The 18,617-nt window shown below is 43.9% G+C and overlaps 2 protein-coding genes across 3 annotated transcripts in view; one reads left to right on the forward strand and one right to left on the reverse strand.

The window, feature by feature from the left end:
* LOC129655738 (UDP-glucuronosyltransferase 1-6-like) overlaps window positions 1–7,663 on the forward strand; it is a 145,844-nt gene extending 138,181 nt beyond the window's left edge. For both annotated transcript variants that reach the window (XM_055586515.1, XM_055586514.1), the window contains exons 2-5: window positions 3,141–3,272; window positions 3,960–4,047; window positions 4,337–4,556; window positions 6,731–7,663. In XM_055586515.1, coding sequence (XP_055442490.1) covers window positions 3,141–3,272; window positions 3,960–4,047; window positions 4,337–4,556; window positions 6,731–7,013 — 723 coding nt within the window. In that variant the 3' untranslated portion in view covers window positions 7,014–7,663. The remainder of the gene's footprint in view (window positions 1–3,140; window positions 3,273–3,959; window positions 4,048–4,336; window positions 4,557–6,730) is intronic.
* A 9,404-nt stretch (window positions 7,664–17,067) lies between these two features.
* MROH2A (maestro heat like repeat family member 2A) overlaps window positions 17,068–18,617 on the reverse strand; it is a 56,146-nt gene continuing 54,596 nt past the window's right edge. The window contains 3 exon segments of the mRNA XM_055587030.1: window positions 17,068–17,189; window positions 17,654–17,719; window positions 17,974–18,076. Coding sequence (XP_055443005.1) covers window positions 17,068–17,189; window positions 17,654–17,719; window positions 17,974–18,076 — 291 coding nt within the window.

The following is an 18,617-nucleotide window of genomic DNA, read 5'->3' on the forward strand; positions in this document are numbered from 1 at the left end:
CCCCATGGACTGCAGCCCACCAGGTTCCTCCGTCCATGGGATTTGCCAGGCAAGAGTACTGGAGTCAGGTGCTATCACCTTCTCCGTGGCATTCTTTGGAGACATATAAAACCATCTGGAGGCTCTCAGGGAGTGAATTAGATCATTAATGACCAACCGTTCAGGGAAAATTGCCCTACTTGTGCCTTGCTGTTTCCTTCAAGTAGATTACCACTGCGTGTGTGTGCATGCACGGGTAGTGTGTGTGTGTCTTGAAGCCTGGAGCACCCTGGAGTTGGCTCTGAAGTTTGGAAACAGATCATGCCATGCTAAGATTATTGCCCAAGGCTGAATCTAGGGGTTTCCTTCCTTTCTTCCTGAGATACACCCACCATTCATCTCCAGGTTCTAGTTTCAACACTGTGACTAATGCTGCTGTTCTTCTGATTGCATTATTCCTGTTGCATTTTGCTGAAAAGTTTGGCATCATTTCAGGAGGACTCCAAAGAGTTCTGGTACCATAGTTCTTTATGTATTATTATAGAGAAGAATCCAGTGAGAGGCAGAGTGATAGATAAGAAGTGATTTATTAGGGTAGGATGCTTATGAGGCTTACCTGGGGCTTCCTGGGTGGCTCAGTGGTAAAGAAAAATATACCTGCAATGCAGAAGATGGAGGAGACACTGCAGGTTTGATCCCTGGGTTAGGAAGATCCCTTGGAGGAGGGTATGGCAACCCACTCCAGTATTCTTGCCTGGAGAATCCCATGGACAGAGGAGCCTGGCAGGCTACAGTCCATAGGGCCGCACAGAGTTGGACATGACTGAAGTGACTAAGCACACACACTTGAGGCTTACAAGAGGGTGGGTGAGAAATGCCACACCTGAGAACTTGGTGTGCTACAGCTTTATGATCAAAGGAAAAGCAGGGAGGGGGAGAAGACCTTTGTCTTTCTTGAGTAGATGTCATGCTTCCATCATCGGCTCCTCCTCCAGGAGCGTTTTCTTGTCCCTATATGGTCAAGCTAGGGTCGCGGTTATGTGTGCAGACAGCAAGTCCTAGGAATCATTAACTTACTGAACTCACTGGGCAGGATGTTGGTCTCACGCTACCATTGTTTTAGTGTTTTGGGACATGCACCATGCTTTTGCTGCCTGGTTTTGTTGTTACGCAAGCCTGCTTGGTTTTGTGGTTAAGGAAACCTGCTTTCTCAAGTAATCATGAACTTACAGGGGTCTCCTATGTTTTTCTACTTATAATCTGCTAGTGGGATTAACTATGTAATCATCTATTGTGTCCCTTCATTCTATCCCTATCATTTTCAGAGCTTTCATTTGACATTGATCTCTAAGTCTATCCCTTATTCCTTAAGGGATAGGCCTTTGCCAGGTTGTAAACTAACCTGTACTTACTAGCTGGGATCCCTGCCATGTCTGATTCTCACCCTACACACACAGACATTTTCTAATATCCATCTTTCTGCTTCATTCAAGGAACCACAGATTACTCGGGTTCTAGTAGTTGTAAGATTCATTGTTAACTGGCAAATCAATCATAGTTGATAGCTCAAATACACCAAAACTCACTTGATGGGTTCAGTCCTTGGTCAGGGAACCCACAAGCTACATGGCATGCCCCCCCCTCCCAATTACTCCTTGACTTAAAAAGTCATCATAGTGACAATAGGATGCTGTTAGTAAAGGGACGGACTTTGAATGCACTCAGGTCCTAGTTTTCGGATGATCCTGTCTCACATGCAGAGGAGAACAAGCTGGTGTAATCCACACAGGGGTCGGCATGCCACCCTCTCTCTGTTTTCCATTCCTTATTCCTTGGGTCATCTGGCCCTGAAGTTTCTTCTGAAAGTCTCGTTGCCTTGTCTTGAACTTTGTCCTTAAGTAGCCAAGGCTGTCTGCCTGCTGGTGATCTTTGCTGGATGCTTCCTGAGACAATGGAGCAGCCTTGCACATACAGGCTTCCTTGGATGACCGTGAGGGACATAGTGAACTAAGAATAGGAAGTGGGCTCTGGGTGAGGGTCATATGCTGCGTGGGTGAAAACTGTGCCTCTTTTTCCTTCCTACCAAGAGACTTTGGTGGTCAAGGTTTACTCACATGCCCTTCACCTTCTCTGAACCCCACAGAAGGGGCTCAGGTCGCTGGGACACACTTGGCAAGGGTTTCTGTCCCTTATTTTGTGTTTTTCATACCTAGGGAGGAACAGTTTACATTTTACAGTACGTACAGAATCAGCAGAGAAAGATTCAAATACGTTTCTGTATATTCTTTATGCTAAAGCAGGCACGTTGACTTAAACACCTTAGAAACTCTTATCCAGGAAAAGGTTGGGAAAATGCACGGTTGACTGGTTACATTTCAGCATGGAGTTGACATGGATATGAGCTTTACTCGTTCAAGTGTATTGACTGCCACAGGCTGCAGGGAAGCCAGAAGGATTTTTGTTGTGGAAGGATTTTTTGCTCTTTGAGGTTTTTCCTTAATCATGAGTCTAATTCTTAATGCCCTCTGTAGCTTTGTGCTTTGACTCCATTCATTCTTTCAGCATAAAAAGAATATTCTAGAAGTCTTGAAAAGTAATACGGGTCTTTACGTAGATTTTCTTAGAGAGGAAGTGCTGGAGAGAGTTTGCTGAAATTCTATTTGGACAGTGTTTCTCTCCTCCCATGTTTCCTTTCACGGAATCTGCTGAAACCTCACTCCTCTCTCCAGGAGGCTCCTTCCCCTTTCCTCCCTTCTTACTATTGCCTTCAGCTCACTCGTTCAGCCCTCCTCCCCAAAGCCTGCTTTCTTCCAAACTTTCCCAGCTGCATGAAGCCCTGGGGAAAAGGATCTGGCTTTTCTTCTGATCACTTTTCTCTCAGAAACTTGACACATGACTTGGAATCTACATTTCAGAGGAGAACCCGGGTGATAACTCAGTAAGCAGGAAACCTTCCTTCTTTGGGATGGAAAGGACTTGGGGAGGGAGGGTGTTACAACACACATTAATACTTTGTGTCTCTATCACACACACACACACACACAAATACACACTCCTGTAATCACTTTCTTATGAAGAAGATACCTTATTCAGAGCTGAATGCATATAGTCATCAAAAAATATGAGAAAAAATTAACTGGAAATTTCTCTTCTGCTTCTAGGAATTTGAAGCCTATGTAAATGCTTCTGGAGAACATGGAATTGTGGTTTTCTCTTTGGGCTCAATGGTCTCGGAGATTCCGGAGCAGAAAGCTATGGAAATTGCTGATGCTTTGGGCAAAATACCTCAAACAGTAAGAAGATTCTATACGATTTTTTAAATATCTATCTTCACAAGAGTTCTAACCCCAGACTTGCAATAACTAAATTAATTTATGAGTTGGGCTTTAAATTTGGATTTCCCTGCCACTTCCCAATTATTACTAGTAATCCAAAGCTTTTTTTTTTTTTTTTTTTTGCTATTTCATTCTCAACTACGCTGTTAAACCATGATCCACTGCACGAGGAGGACTCTTTCTCACTTAACTGACTCAAAAGTGTATTAAAGAGAATTTATTTTTTAAAATAAATTGAGCAGGATAGTGTTTCTTCATATTGCATGAGAATATTTCTCCAGAAAGCAGTTGGTTAGGACACTGGATTCATTTCTTGTATTTCTGCTTTTATAGTTCCATGCCCACTCATTTTATTAAGTAATTTCCCTTGAAGTTCAGAAAAGTGCAAAAATCATAGATATACAACTTGCTGAATTTTCACAGATTCACAAAGTGAACACACCCATGGAATCAAGCCTCTGGAACAAGACACAGAATGTTACCTGTCCCCAAAAGCCTTCTTAATCATCATCCCTCCTACCTTTTCCAAAGTTATATTCATTCAGAGACTCCAATTTCTAGCTACTATAGCTGACGTCTTGTCTCATTTTAAAAATTGTATGTGTACGTTCTTAAACTCGGGTTTTTTTTTTTTTCTTCTGCAAGGTCCTGTGGCGGTACACTGGGACTCCACCACCGAACCTTGCGAAGAATACCAAGCTCGTCAAGTGGCTGCCCCAGAACGATCTGCTTGGTACGTGGGGAGGATTTAGCATGTAGGGTCTAACCAAGGTTAAATTAAGAAAGTGGCTCAGGCAGGGCTATTCTAAAGGATTATTTAGCTGGAAAGGATTATTGTCAACATATCCCACATTGCCTTTTACTTGGTAGGATACCTCAACCCACATGCGCTTCTGCACATTTCTGCAAGGGCCATGTGTGGATGGCACTGGGCCCTGAGCATGCTTGGAGAACCCAGACGATGTCAGATGGTGAAACTCGGTGGCTTGACTGGTGGCATCACCCCCTGCTTTTCTCCTCAGGTCACCCAAAGACTCGGGCCTTTATCACACATTCCGGCTCCCATGGCATTTATGAAGGAATATGCAATGGCATTCCCATGGTGATGATGCCCTTGTTTGGTGATCAGATGGACAATGCAAAGCGCATGGAGACCCGGGGAGCTGGAGTGACTTTGAATGTCCTGGAAATGAGTTCGGAAGATTTAGAAAATGCCTTGAAAGCTGTCATCAATGAAAAGAGGTAAGAGAAAAACTACCCAGGAATACTTGCTACTTGTATTTTGGCCATCACCTCACAATAACCGTTCAGATGCAAAAACAAATCCACCAAGATCTAGTTTATAAGTAAGATGACTTGGGGTTATTACCACTCATTTTACACAAACGTGCTTTAATTTCTATAGAATTTATCATAAAAATGATTTTAAATATTGTTTCCCCTGGTGTACTTAAAATTTCAATTTATTTAAAAAATGTCAATATAATAAATGTCTGATCTCTAAGTTCCTGCAAAGAAAGAAATATTCCATTAGAAGAAGCATAGTGTCCAAGATAAAAACAAATCAGTTACTTAAGGTATGGTTTTTCCCAGCACTGAAACCTGTGAGAAATTTAGTCCATGGGGGTTTAAAAATGTGTGTGTGTGTGTGTGTGATATGCTATGACAAAGGCTCATGATAAAAGTAAAGTCAAGGTTGTTCAAATGTGGCTCTGAAAGCAAATCAACAGGCAAAAGCCATTAGATCAAATTATCTCTGCGTGAACTTTATTGTATTGCTGTCAATTGCTACAAGTAATAGGCTGATCAGAACCTTCTAGAAAGAAGCTATGGACAGGCGTGGACTTCATCCAACAGTCAGCTATGTATGTGCACATGCATGCGTGTGTGTGTATGTGTATGTATCTACGAGAGTATCAGGAACCTTTACCCATAGTTTCTTCGTTTTAAAGGAGCCATCAGTCAGGAAGACAGATGTAAAAAGACTGGAATGTGTTCACATAGGAAGAGACACTACACAGGGGAACAACCAGCCTAGACAAGGGAAAACGGGCAAGAAATGGTGGTGCTCGCATGCGTGTGATGCTTCTGATTAGAAAAGAATTGTCTACATAACCCCAGGGTAAAGTGCCCACAGTGTTTGGGCAGAGCAGTTGATGTGGTTCTTATCCATCATTTCAATTGGCTTCTGGCAGCCCAGCTTGTCAGCATTGGGTCATGCTGCTCATGCATCACTACAGTTAAAGCCTGATTTCTTTCCATATGCTAGTAGCTCATTCTGGAGGTTTGTATTAGTAACGTAACTTTGACCTTTTGTTCAGTGGTATGGACAACTACTTGTAATCTAAAAGTGACTTGGTAGAAGTTCTCTAGTACATTACTATCTAAAAAAAAAAAAAACTAATCAGTCATTTCAAGTTACTAATTTTATTCCTTTCTGACCCATCACATGTGAATCTCCTTGTTTCCAAAACTCTAAACTGGGACTGCACCCAGTTTAGAGAAGTGGAAAGATAAAAAGATAAAGAGAAGATAAAGAGAAGTGAAAAAATTTCCAACATTGGGTTATAAAACCAGGCCATAACAGGTGCTTAATAAATTAATGAGTGAAAGTCCAAGAAAATCTATTTTGTATGAGACAATTTATATAAAAAGAAGGTGTTTAACAGAATTTATGGCCAAATATTAGTAGTACATTATAATAATGTACCCATATGAAATGATGGACATGTTTAAGGTCAGATATGACCATAATCACTCCTGAATAAGTGTCTTGCTTTTCCGTCTCTCCCTTCTTTTCTTCCCCTTGCCACCTCCTCCTTCCCCTTCTCTTCCTTCTCTTTCTTCTTCTAGTGCATCCATACTAAGAGATGAAGTATCCAACCCATTTTGGATTTGGATATTGACTCAGCTGTTCACACAGTCCAAAATAAACAGGAACCCATTTTTTCCTTAACAGGCTGCATAGACACTCCCTCATGCAAAATTTAGCACTTGGATGGTCTAATGCCTCAGTAGTTGAAAGTATATCACTGTCTTGGATACGGCACTTTAAACTGTCTTTTACATTGGCTAGAAGTGATTATTTGCAATCTCATTGAATGGGAAATCATTAATAATTTCTGAGATGACCTGTTCCTTTATTTCTTTATCTTGTTACCAGAAAGTATGACTAATTTCCTATAAGGATATCACTAAAAAGAGAAGAAGAAGAGTAGGAAGCAAGTTTCAAATAACTTAAAATTTTGGCTTCCAGTTTTAAGAGATAAAGAATATTTAGTGTGTGAGTGTGTGTGTGTGTTTCTGATTACAATAGAAACTCTACCACATTTGGCAAATCTGGAAGCAAGGGTAGAGGGAGGATGGTTCACTACTGCTGGTGTTCCAGGCATTCACATAACTGTCTTTGTGTTCAGCTATAAGGAAAACATCATGCGCCTCTCCAGACTTCACAAGGACCGCCCCATAGAGCCTCTGGACCTGGCTGTATTCTGGGTGGAGTTTGTGATGAGGCACAAGGGGGCATCCCACCTGCGCCCTGCAGCCCATGACCTCACCTGGTACCAGTACCACTCTCTGGATGTGATTGGCTTCCTCCTGGCGGTCACGCTGACAGTCATCTTCGTCACCTTTAAGGCCTGTGCCTTCGCCTTCCGGAAATGCTTTGGGAAGAAATCTCATAAATCCAAGACACACTGAGAACGGGGTTGGAAACTTTAGAGAAAGGTTAAATTCATGTTATGCTTACTCAGGAACTACTTTACCAGAAAATGACGCCCCAGAGTGTGTTTTGAAAAATAAAAATGACCCAATCCCTAGTCACACACACAGGTAGAGATATTTGAGTCTCTTTGGTGCTCCCTCCAGTACTTTAATCTGGACTTCACTTGTCATCTTTCAATTGACTTAAGAGAAACGGTAGGTCCTTCCTTCAACCTACAATACTGTTCCTGCCCAGAAATGGGACCTGTCTGGGAAGCGTGTCTCCTCCCCCTCCCCCAGGAATGTGTCCAGCATCGGTAGATACATTCCATCACCAGTTACGGCTGGTTCTCAATTATGCTCATGTTTCGCAGATACCACTGGGCATCTAAAGAAGGAGATATCTCTTTCTTGTCCTTAATGTGATGTGAATGAATGGTATAGAGCTCTTCTGAGACAGTGTATGATTTCTGACTTTAGTGGGGGAAGAATGATGTATAAAATTGGTGGGTGATGTGCCTGAGTAGATAATCATTGCTTGTCCCAAACAGATCTGAATTTGACAGATGCCTAAATTATAGTGACTGGAAGGTATATTTTTTTCTGATGTGATAACTAAAAATACATTAATAAATTTACGTTAATTATATTAGGTGTTCTCTTTATGGGTGTTGCATTTATTTATTATTAAACTACATGTTCTAACTACAAAAGTAATACATGATTCTGACAGAAAATTTGAAAAAGGTGTACACACACACGTGCAAGGAAATTAAAGTCACCATTACTCATGTTCCCTTATGTTTGCCAAAATAACCACACTTATTATTTTGGCAAATATGTGGAGTTATAAAATACTGCAAACATACCATATTTAGTATATTGAAGGAACGCTACTGTATTTGGTATATTGGTAAAGTGAAGGAAGAATTTAGAAAACACATTCTTCCTTCACTTTACCCTATTGTGAATGCTCTCTCCAGGTCTTTATATAACATTTAATTTGTTTTAAGTGGCCAAGGAATACTCTATTGCATGAATATACCAGGATTTATATAACCACAACTTCCAGGTGTATTCACTTTTATTTTCCTTTATAAAAAAAGACATCACTAAATATTCCAGTAGCTGAGTCTGTACATACATATCCATGACTGTTTCCATGGGAAAGGGCCTTCCAACAGATCAATGGTTGTTTGTTTTGGCTCCATTAATGTGAGGATTCATGGGCAAGCAGTTTAGTTGCAAAGGGAAGGAAAGCCTGAAGAGGAGTGGGGAGTAGGGTGGGGAGTGATGACCACCAAGAAGGCAGCTCTCTGTGGGCAGCTGGAGCTCAGTCCTGCTGCTTGCCGTGGGCAGCCAGTGCAGAAAACACGGGGGATTTACCCCACTGGAGGCAGAAGGCCCTTGGGGATCCCGGCACTTGCCCCTGTTGGTGATTGGCTGCTCCCAGGTGGTATTCATTTCCCTGTACTTCCGGGGGTCCACAAGGGCAGGTAAGAGGGCTTTAAAATCCAGAGAGGACCCACGGGAGAGAAATGCAGATGCCGTGTTGGAGATCAGGCCCTGTGCACTAAGATATAAGAACACAGGGATCTGGGTGGGGCACCGATGCACGGTTCCCTCTGGTAAATGGTTTGAGATAGTCCCAAACTGTGTCCAGAGAGGTTCGGTCTGTCTTGAGAGAGCCAGGATCTCACCTTCTTTGGTCTAAAGTATAATCTTGAAAAAAAGACAGTATCAGTTTGATAGGCAAAAGTGGGATTTTGTTTTAAATTTGCTTTTATTATTATGATTATGGAGACAGGCTGGGACCTGGGACCGTTGCTGCAGCGTAGCAATGCTTGCGCTTGGACATGCCCCCTCTGAGAAACCAAGTACAAAGAAATTGTATGGAACTAAAAATAACTGCCTGCATGCAGCAGTTGTGGCAAATTCTGGCCCCAAAAGATGAAAAAAAAAAAAAAACCCACCCTAAATGCCACTTTTGAAGAGCCTGGAGCAAAAGTAGGGAAAGTGAAGTGAAAGTGTTAGTTGCTCAGTCATGTCCAAGCCAGGCTCCTCTGTCTTTGGAATTCTTGGAACAAGAATACTGGAATGGGTAGCCATTCCCTTCTCTATGGGATCTTCCCCACCCAGGGATCGAACCTGAGTCTCCTGCATTGCAGACAGATTCTTTACCATCTGAGCCACCATGGAAAGCAGGGGATTGGGAGTAAAAGTAGGTACTGTGAATGCCCCCTGCACACAGCACTGCCTAAGAGGTGGGCAGGACACCCCTACCCTTGCCGCATGTAAGGGATAAGCTATGCCGGCCGCTGGGAGCCAGCAAGGGAAACAGTTGTCTGTTTTCACTCCCCCACCTTGCTGCAGCAGGGGCCCCAGTAAAGCCTTGCTTGAGTTTCTTGTCTGGCCTCTAGTCAATTTCTCTTGATTGGGGAAGGCAAAACCCTAGTCAGTAACATTATTATTAAAGGCTGGTTTTTTTCCAAGCCTATGAGCCATTTTGTATTTCTTTTTTTGGAGAATGTCTTCTGTCTGTTCTCATGTGGTATTTATCATCCTTGAACAGCAAGGAGATCCAACCAGTCCATCCTAAAGGAAATCAGTCCTGAATATTCATTGGAAAGACTGATGCTAAAGTTGAAACTCCAGTACTTAGCTTGCTTAAATTCGTGTCCATTGAGTCCGTGATGCCATCCAACCATCTCATCCTCTGTCATCCCCTTCTCCTCCCACCTTCAATCTTTCCCAGCAGCAGGGTCTTTTTCAATGAGTCAGCTCTTTACATCAGATGGCCAAAGTATTGGAGCTTCAGCTTCGGCATCAGTCCTTCCAGTGAATATATAGGACTGATTTCCTTTAGGATGGACTGGTTGGATCTCCGTGCAGTCCAGGGGACTCTCTACTTAATATTCTCCACCTAATGTTATATATTTATTGAGGAAAAGGACCAAATCTTCCTGAGCTGTGAGCCCAACCTCCATGCACCAGGCTGTGTTGACCCCTTTTTGCACCTTCCTTCTTTAAGCCCCACTTGAACCTTTTGATTAGATACGTTCTGTCCAATGGGCGGTGCTAGTTCTTTTTATCAATGAGGCTGTCTCAGCAGATCCATGACAAGTGCATCCACTCAAAGTTCTTGCTAGAATACAGGTATATAAAGTTCCCACTCGAATGCACACCTGAGAGAGTGGCTTTTTGCTAGCGCAGTTGATCCCACCAACAAAAATTATGTTGGGCATGATGGGCCTCGGGAAATTAAACACAAAGTCACTTCTGAGAAGCCAGACAGACCGAGAGCTCATGAGATCCTGGACAGTCAGCATGGGAATTCTTAGTTGAGGCAGAGTGTGTGTGTGTGTGTGTGTGTGTGTGTGTGCATGTGTGTGTGTGTTCCAGCTGTGCCGGGTCTTATTTCCAGCATGGGAGTTCTTAGTTGCAGCATAGTGTGTGTGTGTGTGTGTGTGTGTGTGCATGTGTGTGTGTGTTCCAGCTGTCCCGGGTCTTATTTGCAGCATGGGAGTTCTTAGTTGTGGCACATGGGGTCTTAGCTCTCCCACCAGGGATTGAACTGGGTCCCCAGCATTGGGAGTGTGGAGTCTTAGCCACCGGGCCACCAAGGAGGTCCCCAAGGAAATGTAGCGTTAACTCCTGAATCCGTACAGGCATGCATGGCTGGGCCAGGATTTGAAACCCCATGAGTCTTTTTTTTTTTTTAATTGAAAGCCCATGGTCTTAACCGCCAGTTTGCGCTGCCTGCTTGAGGAACTACTGTTACTGTTGTTCCTTTACATTCCTTCGGGTATTTATAATGACTCAAATATTCATGTATATTCAATGGAGTAAATATATCTTCCCCTGGAAAAGAGAATGGCTACCCACTCCAGGATTCTTGTTTTTGGAGAATCCCATGGGCAAAGGAGCCTGGTGGGTTCCATGGTTTTGCAAAGTTGGACATGACTGAATGACTAACACAAATAAATAACAGTTAAGCTTTGGGGGGGGCCGGCACTGGGATTTCTAGTGAAATTGTACTGAATTTTCCCCCCTAGAGGAAAGAATGACACATTTTTCAGGATGGAGGAGACAAATGATTTCGTGTCAGAAAAACCCAAAGCTGAAAATCTATTGCCAAGTTATTTTGGAGTATTCCCTCTTTGCACTAACTGATTTTTGTGTATTTTTTAATTCTCAAGAACATGCAAGAACTTGCTTTACTTATCTGCCCTTCAAAGCAAATCTCAATGAAATTGGTCCCATTGACATGATGCTGGATTTTTGGAAATTATTTGAATAAAGTTGCTCAATTAAAAATTTTACTGTTATCTTTTACAGGCCCATTTTTCACATATTTTCTTTGTTAAATTTACACGTGACCAGAAATCCTCCTTTACCTTTCCTATTTCCTCAGAGAAGATTTTTTCTGAAACCTAGGTTCAAGCCCTAGAAAGTAAGTCCAGGTGCTTAGCCTTTTAAATTCAGGCCAGCAGGACTTGGCATCTTCCATATTTGTTATTGTTACTGAGTCGCTAAGTCATGCCCACCTCTTTGCAACCCCATGGGCTGCAGCACAGCAGCCTTCCCTGTCCCACCACCCCCGCCCCGTCTCCCAGTGGAGGTCGCTCAGTGGTGTGCAGCTCTTTGCGACCCCATGGACTATACAGTCCATAGAATTCTCCAGGCCAGAAGACTGTCTCCCAGAGTTCGCTCAAATTCATATCCATTGAGTCGGTGATGCTATCTAACCATCTCATCCCCTGCCACCCACTTCTGTTGCCTTCAATCTTTCTCCAGCATCAAGGTCTTTTCCATTGAGTTGGCTCTTTGCATCAGGTGGCCAAAGTAACGGAGCTTTAGCTTCAGCATCAGACCTTCCAATATTAGGAGGTAGCAAATTGAATCACCGGTCAACTCACCCATAAAAGCAATTCCAAACAGCTTAATATTTTTAGATGAAAACGTAAACAGTCCTGTGATGTCCCAAAACACCTGCAGCCACTTAACACCTGTGACAGCTGATGATTTTCATTAGAGCTGTTTATAATAGAGTTTATAATAGAGTATCACAGTGACTTTTTTTTAACTTGTATACCCTTTAATTTTGTTTGCTTTTTCGATAGACATAGCACTTTAAAAAGTTTAATAAATGCAAATATCCCTTTTAAAAATACTTATGTATTTATTTGGCTGCACCTGTTCTTACTTGCAGCATGCAGGATCTTCAGTCTTCGTTGTGGTCCGTAGGATTTACCTCCCTGACCCCAGCCCCCTGCATCAGGAGCACAGAGTCTTAGCCGCTGGACCACCAGAGACATCCCAACATTTAAAAGTTTTAATTCTTGTTTTGATTTTTTTCAGTTGTAAAGACAGTTTCTCATCTAGGTCATCATAAATTAAGGACGGTTAAAATTTGTTTATTTTTAATTGGCGAATAATTGCTTTACAACACTGTGCTGTTTCCTGCCTTAGATTAGCATGAAATCAGCCACAGGTGTATGTATGCCCCTCCCTCTTGAACCCCCCTTCCACCTCCCACCCCATCCTACCCCTCTATGTTGTCACAGAGCACTGGATTTGAGCTATGTCATACAGCACATTTTCACTGGCCATCTATGGTAAAGTGTGTGCTTCAATGCTACTCTCTCAATCCATCCCGCCCACTCCTTCCCCTCTGTGTCCACAAGTTTGTATGGACAAACTTGTGGACATGTTTGCATCTAAATTGCTGCCCTGCAGATAAGTTCACAAGTACCATCTTTCTAGGTTCCATCAGTTCAGTTCAGTTCAGTTGTTCAGTCGTGTCTGACTCTTTGCAACCCCGTGAATCGCAGCATGCCAGGCCTCCCTGTCCATCACCAACTCCCAGAGTTCACCCAGACTCATCGAGTCTGTGATGGCCCATCGAGTCAGTGATGGCATCCAGCCATCTCATCCTCTGTTGTCCCCTTCTCCTCCTGCCCCCAATCCCTCCCAGCATCAGAGTCTTTTCCAATGAGTCAACTCTTCGCATGAGGTGGCCAAAGTACTGGAGTTTCAGCTTTAGCATCAGTCCTTCCAAAGAAATCCCAGGGCTGATCGCCTTCAGAATGGACGGTTGGATCTCCTTGCAGCCCAAGGGGCTCTCAAGAGTCTTCTCCAACACCACAGTTCAAAGGCATCAATTCTTTGGTGCTCAGCCTTCTTCACAGTCCAACTGTCACATCCATACATGACCACAGAAAAAACCATAGCTTTGACTAGACGACCTTTGTTGACAAAGTAATGTCTCTGCTTTTGAATATGCTACCTAGGTTGGTCATAACTTTCCTTCCAAGGAGTAAGCGTCGTTTAATTTCATGGCTGCAGTCACCATCTGCAGTGATCTTGGAGCCCAAAAAAATAAAGTCTGACACTGTTTCCACTCTTTCCCCATCTATTTCCCATGAAGTGATGGGACCAGATGCCATGATCTTCGTTTTCTGAATGTTGAGCTTTAAGTCAACTTTTTCATTCTCCACTTTCACTTTCATCAAGAGGCTTTTTAGTTTCTCTGCACTTTCTGCCATAAGGGTGGTATCATCTGCATATCTGAGGTTATTGATATTTCTCCCAGCAATGTTGATTCCAGCTTGTGTTTCTTCCAGTCCAGCGTTTCTCATGATGTACTCTGCATATAAGTTAAATAAACAGGGTGACAATATACAGCCTTGACGTACTCCTTTTCCTATTTGGAACCAGTCTGTTGTTCCATGTCCAGTTCTAACTGTTGCTTCCTGACCTGCATACAGATTTCTCAAGAGGCAGATAAGGTGGTCTAGTATTCCCATCTCTTTCAGAATTTTCCACAGTTTATTGTGATCCACACAGTCAAAGGCTTTGGCATAGTCAATAAAGCAGAAATAGATGTTTTTCTGGAACTCTCTTGCTTTTTCCATGATCCAGCGGATATTGGCAATTTGACCTCTGGTTCCTCTGCCTTTTCTAAAACCAGCTTGAACATCTGGAAGTTCACAGTTCACATATTGCTGAAGCCTGGCTTGGAGAATTTTGAGCATTACTTTACTAGCGTGTGAGTGCAATTGTGCAGTAGTTTGAGCATTCTTTGGCATTGCCTTTCTTTGGGATTGGAATGAAAACTGACCTTTTCCAGTCCTGTGGCCACTGCTGAGTTTTCCAAATATGTGTTAATATGTGGTATTTGTCTTTCTCTTTTTGACCGACTTCACACTGTATAACAGGCTCTCGGTTCATCCACCTCATTAGAACGGACTCAAATGCATTCCTTTTTATAGTTGAGTAATATTCCATTGTGTGTATGTACCACAGCTTCTTTATCCATTCATCTGTCAATGGACATCTACATTGCTTCCGTGTCCTCGCTATTGTAAATAGCGCTGCAGTGAACACTGGGGTACACGTGTCCTTTTCAGGTGAGGTTTCCCAGGGTATACGCCCAGTAGTGGGATTGTTGTGTCATATGGTAGTTTTATCCCTAGTATTTTAAGCAGTCTCCATACTATTCTCCATAGAGGCTATATCAAGTTGCATTTCTGCTAACAGTGCAGGAGGGTTCCCATTTTTCCACACCTTCTCCAGCATTTATTGTTTGTGGATTTTTCTGATGATGTCCATTCTGACCTGAGTGTGGTGATACCTCATTGTAGTTTTGATTTGCATTTCTTTACTAATAAGTGATGTTGAGCATCTTTTCACGTGTTTATTAGTCATCAATGGGTCTTCTTAGGAGAAATGTCTGATTAGGTCCTCTGCCCACTTTTTGACTGAGTTGTTTTCCTGATATTGAGCTGAAGGAGCTGCTTGTATATTCTGGAGATTAATCCTTCGTCAGTTGTTTTGTTTGCTATATTTTCTCCCATTCTGAAGGTTGTTTTTTCATCTTGTTTATAGTTTCCTTCATTGTGCAAAAGCTTTTTAGTTTACTTAATGGACAGTAACTTTTAAATAAAATCTTACAAATGTTCACAATACAGTGACAAAACCCATGTACCAACATCCTGAGTAAATGGTTGTTAACACGTTGCTGTGTGTAATGGTGTTTTAAGTTGATTAAAGATTAAGTTGCACACCTTTCCTTCCCATCTCCCTACCCAAGGTGACGCTCTCCCTGTATGGATGTACCCTTTCCACCCACAGCTTTACACTGCAACGTCACCTGAGTGTTTTAGCCAGTTCTGCTGCCATAACAAAACACCAGAGACTGGGTACTTAAACAACAGAACTTTGCTTCTGGAGATGAAGGCTGAGATCCAGGAGCCAGCACAGTTGGGCTCTGGGAGGACCCACTTCCTGGCCTGCAGACAGCTTCCTTCTCATGTCATGTGGAGAGAGAAGGAGCTACCTAGTGTCTTTTATAAAGGGCACCAATCTTGTCATGGGGGCCCCACCCTCAGGACCTCATTCAAGCCCAGTCACCTCCCAAACCAGCCTCCTACTGGCTTTTCAAGCATCCTCTTGTGACACTGATTTTTTAATTTGCTGTATTACTGATTTGGGCATATTCTGTTTGCCAATCTGCTTATATGAACCAACCTCGTTTTATATCAATTGCAAGTAACTTCTTTCATCTGTGACTTAACTTTACAATATTTTATTGTACAGAAGATAAATTTATTTTTAATTTTTATGTTTATATGTTGTACTTTCATTTTTATTCAAGAAATTTTCTTTCTTTTTTTTTTTTTTTCATTGCATTGCATGCCATGAGGCTCTTAGTTCCCCAACCAGGGACAGAACCTAAGCTCCCTGCAGTGGAAGCATGGAATTTTAATCACTGGACCACCAGGGAAGTCCCAGAAGATATATTTTAACTTAGAAAAGTTAATCCTTTATTTTTAACTGGTTTTTCTTCTTACTTTTAAAGGCTATCCTACCCTACCCTCAGGATCAAAATGAGTATATTGTCTTAAATTTTTGCTTTCTGAATTTAGGTCTATAAACCATCTAGAAATGTTTTGCACAGGCATGAATGGAATTGATCAGAGACCTGACTGTGCAATCGTACGGCTTCCCCCAGGACCTATAGTGAAGGGCACATTCCTTTCTGGCTGTGTCACTGGGACTTGAGTCTTTCAGCAGCCACCATCTTCATCACTTGGCAGGAAATAACTTCACTGTCTATTCCATGGGCATCACCAAGAGTGTGAGACCAGTCTGCCGGGAAGCCTCTGGTGCACGTTGGTTTTCTGGACTGCTTTGCAATCCTCCCACCCATGGGCCCAGGGTGGTGACCGCCTTGGGCTGTTACAGGGGGACTGGTTTGGAAATCCCACCTTCATCTGCTCTGGGGACAACCCGAGACTGTCCTGCTGGCAGCATGAGTATAGGAAGAGTTTCCCTGCCCTTCTCCCCCTGCCTGTTTCTTGGACTTGAAGGTAATTCCTCCCTTTGGCCCTTCGTGGGTTCTGCTCCAGGCCTCGCTGGGTCCCTTCCCATTCTGGCCCAGTGGACCCTGATATGAAAGAGACGAGGGTGGATGGTGTGGTGTCACTTCCTCCCTGAGGCCACCCCGAGTGACACCTGTGGACGGGCACCGGCACTGCCCCCAGTGGAGGCCGCCCTCCCTCACCCTGGGTGCATCATGGTCGCTGGAGACGTCTCCTTTCCCTTTAAGAGAGGGGCTCCTGGAAGCAGGGCTGGACAGCAGCAGGGCTCCCCTGGCCACCCCAGCACAGAGCCTGGCAGTGGACACACCATCCACGTGGGAGGAACTGAAATGCAGTGAAGACACAAAGGGGACCCAGATCCTCTGGCCTCACACACACACACACACACACCCACTCAGGGGACACAGGAATGAAATCCCCGCTAGGACTGGAATTTCCCTTCACCCCACTGTCTCAGCTCTGGGGTGTCATCTCCTTGAAGTCAGGAATCTGCTCCCCAAATAGCAAGGAAGGTTTATTTCAAAGGGAGGAAAGAAAGGGGCACTGATTATTTATTTAAGTAAAATACTTTTTCTTACAAATGGAATTAAAAGGGGTTCGTGGTAGTACGGTCGGGTTTGGCCCCCAGGAGAAAGGCAGGTACGTTTTGCACTTAGACCAACCATTTAGGAGATTCCTTCAGGTGAAGCCAAAAGCTGCTGCTGACTGCAGGTATCCAAGATGTTGAGCGTCTCCAGAGCTGCCCTCCAAACCCCAGGATCTGAGTCCAGCTGTAGCTCCTGGAGAGCTGAGAGTGAGTGTACAAGGAGGGTGGGGACCCTGCATCCAGGCCCTCGTCCTCTGCCCGCCCTGGGTGGTGCGTGCTGATGAGAGCTGACTGTGGGGCGAGGGGCTCACGGGGGTTTGAACTTCATCCCCGCCCCGAGCGTGAATTCAGAAGATGGCAGGTGCAGTCGTGTCTCCACATGCATCTCCCATCCCTGGGGTCTTCCGTCACGTCAACAAGGACAGGAAGATGACCCCCAGGCCCCAGCTGCTACGGAGAGCAGGCAGAAAGCACAAGGAACCATCAGAGCTGTCTTCCTAGAAAGCCCCCTGCAGGTTCATCCACCTCTCTGTGCCCTGGCCACCCACGCCTCCCATCCCAAATACATCCAGGGTCAGCTGACTCTCCCCTCAGGCAGTTTCACTAGGCTCCCAAATGAGCAGAGTGGACTCATTTTGACTCACACTTGAATCTCCACTACTTACAATTCCGTAATGCTGGAAAATCCAGCTTTTTCAAGTAATGCGCAGACATCTGCTTCATAATGATTCCTAAAATGACAGTCAGAAATGTCCATCACATGAATATTAGGTCAGTGAGAGATTTGGTTTTGCCTGATGAGAGTTTCTGTTAAGGGTTTAGTTCAGGACGTCAAGTTCAGCATTGGGCAGGTATGAAGCACCATGGGACACACACGGGGTACTTCTGCCCAAGCATGACTCCCAACACCTGTCCCCACTCCAGATCTGGGTCTGACCAGATGGTCTTCAAGGTCCCTCCTGCATCAGGAGACCTGCCTGCTCACCTGCCAAGTTACATGCAGCAATTCTTATCCGTGACAAGTTGCTTTTAACATAGGTCATTGTTTCTAGCAAGAAATTGTAGAGAACGGCAGGCTTTTTCTGAGTCTGCAAAAAACAAGTGACACCCAGTGCCATGGAAAAGGAGGTCCTGCAGACTGGCTGCCCACAGATGCCCATCCATCTGATGCTAGAGGGTCTGACCAGAGAGGGCAAGTGCTCATCTCAAAGTCACCCAGCAGAGTAGCAGGTAGGCAACTTAAGGACCTTCAGGTTTCTGTTACTCTGCTCTGGCCCAGAGAGATCACACTCACCCACAGCCTGCACTGTCCGATAGGGTAGCCATTGGCCACACATGGGTCTTGAGCACCTGAAGCGTGGCTTGCTGTTGTTCAGTCGCTCAGTTGTGTCCGACTCTCTGTGACCCCATGGACTGCAGCACACCAGGCTTCCCTGTCCTTCACTATCTCCCAGAGTTTGCTCAAACTCATGTCCATGGATTTGATGATGCCATCCAACCAACAAGGCTAGTCTGAATTAAGTGTAAAGTGCCTCCTGGATACTGAAGACGTTATCCCAAACAGCTAAACTATTACATTAATAATTGTCTGTTGATTGCCTGTTGAAATGGCAATGATTTGGAACTACT

This window comes from Bubalus kerabau, chromosome 6 (assembly GCF_029407905.1).
Source record: "Bubalus kerabau isolate K-KA32 ecotype Philippines breed swamp buffalo chromosome 6, PCC_UOA_SB_1v2, whole genome shotgun sequence".
NCBI classification, from domain to species: domain Eukaryota; kingdom Metazoa; phylum Chordata; class Mammalia; order Artiodactyla; family Bovidae; genus Bubalus; species Bubalus kerabau.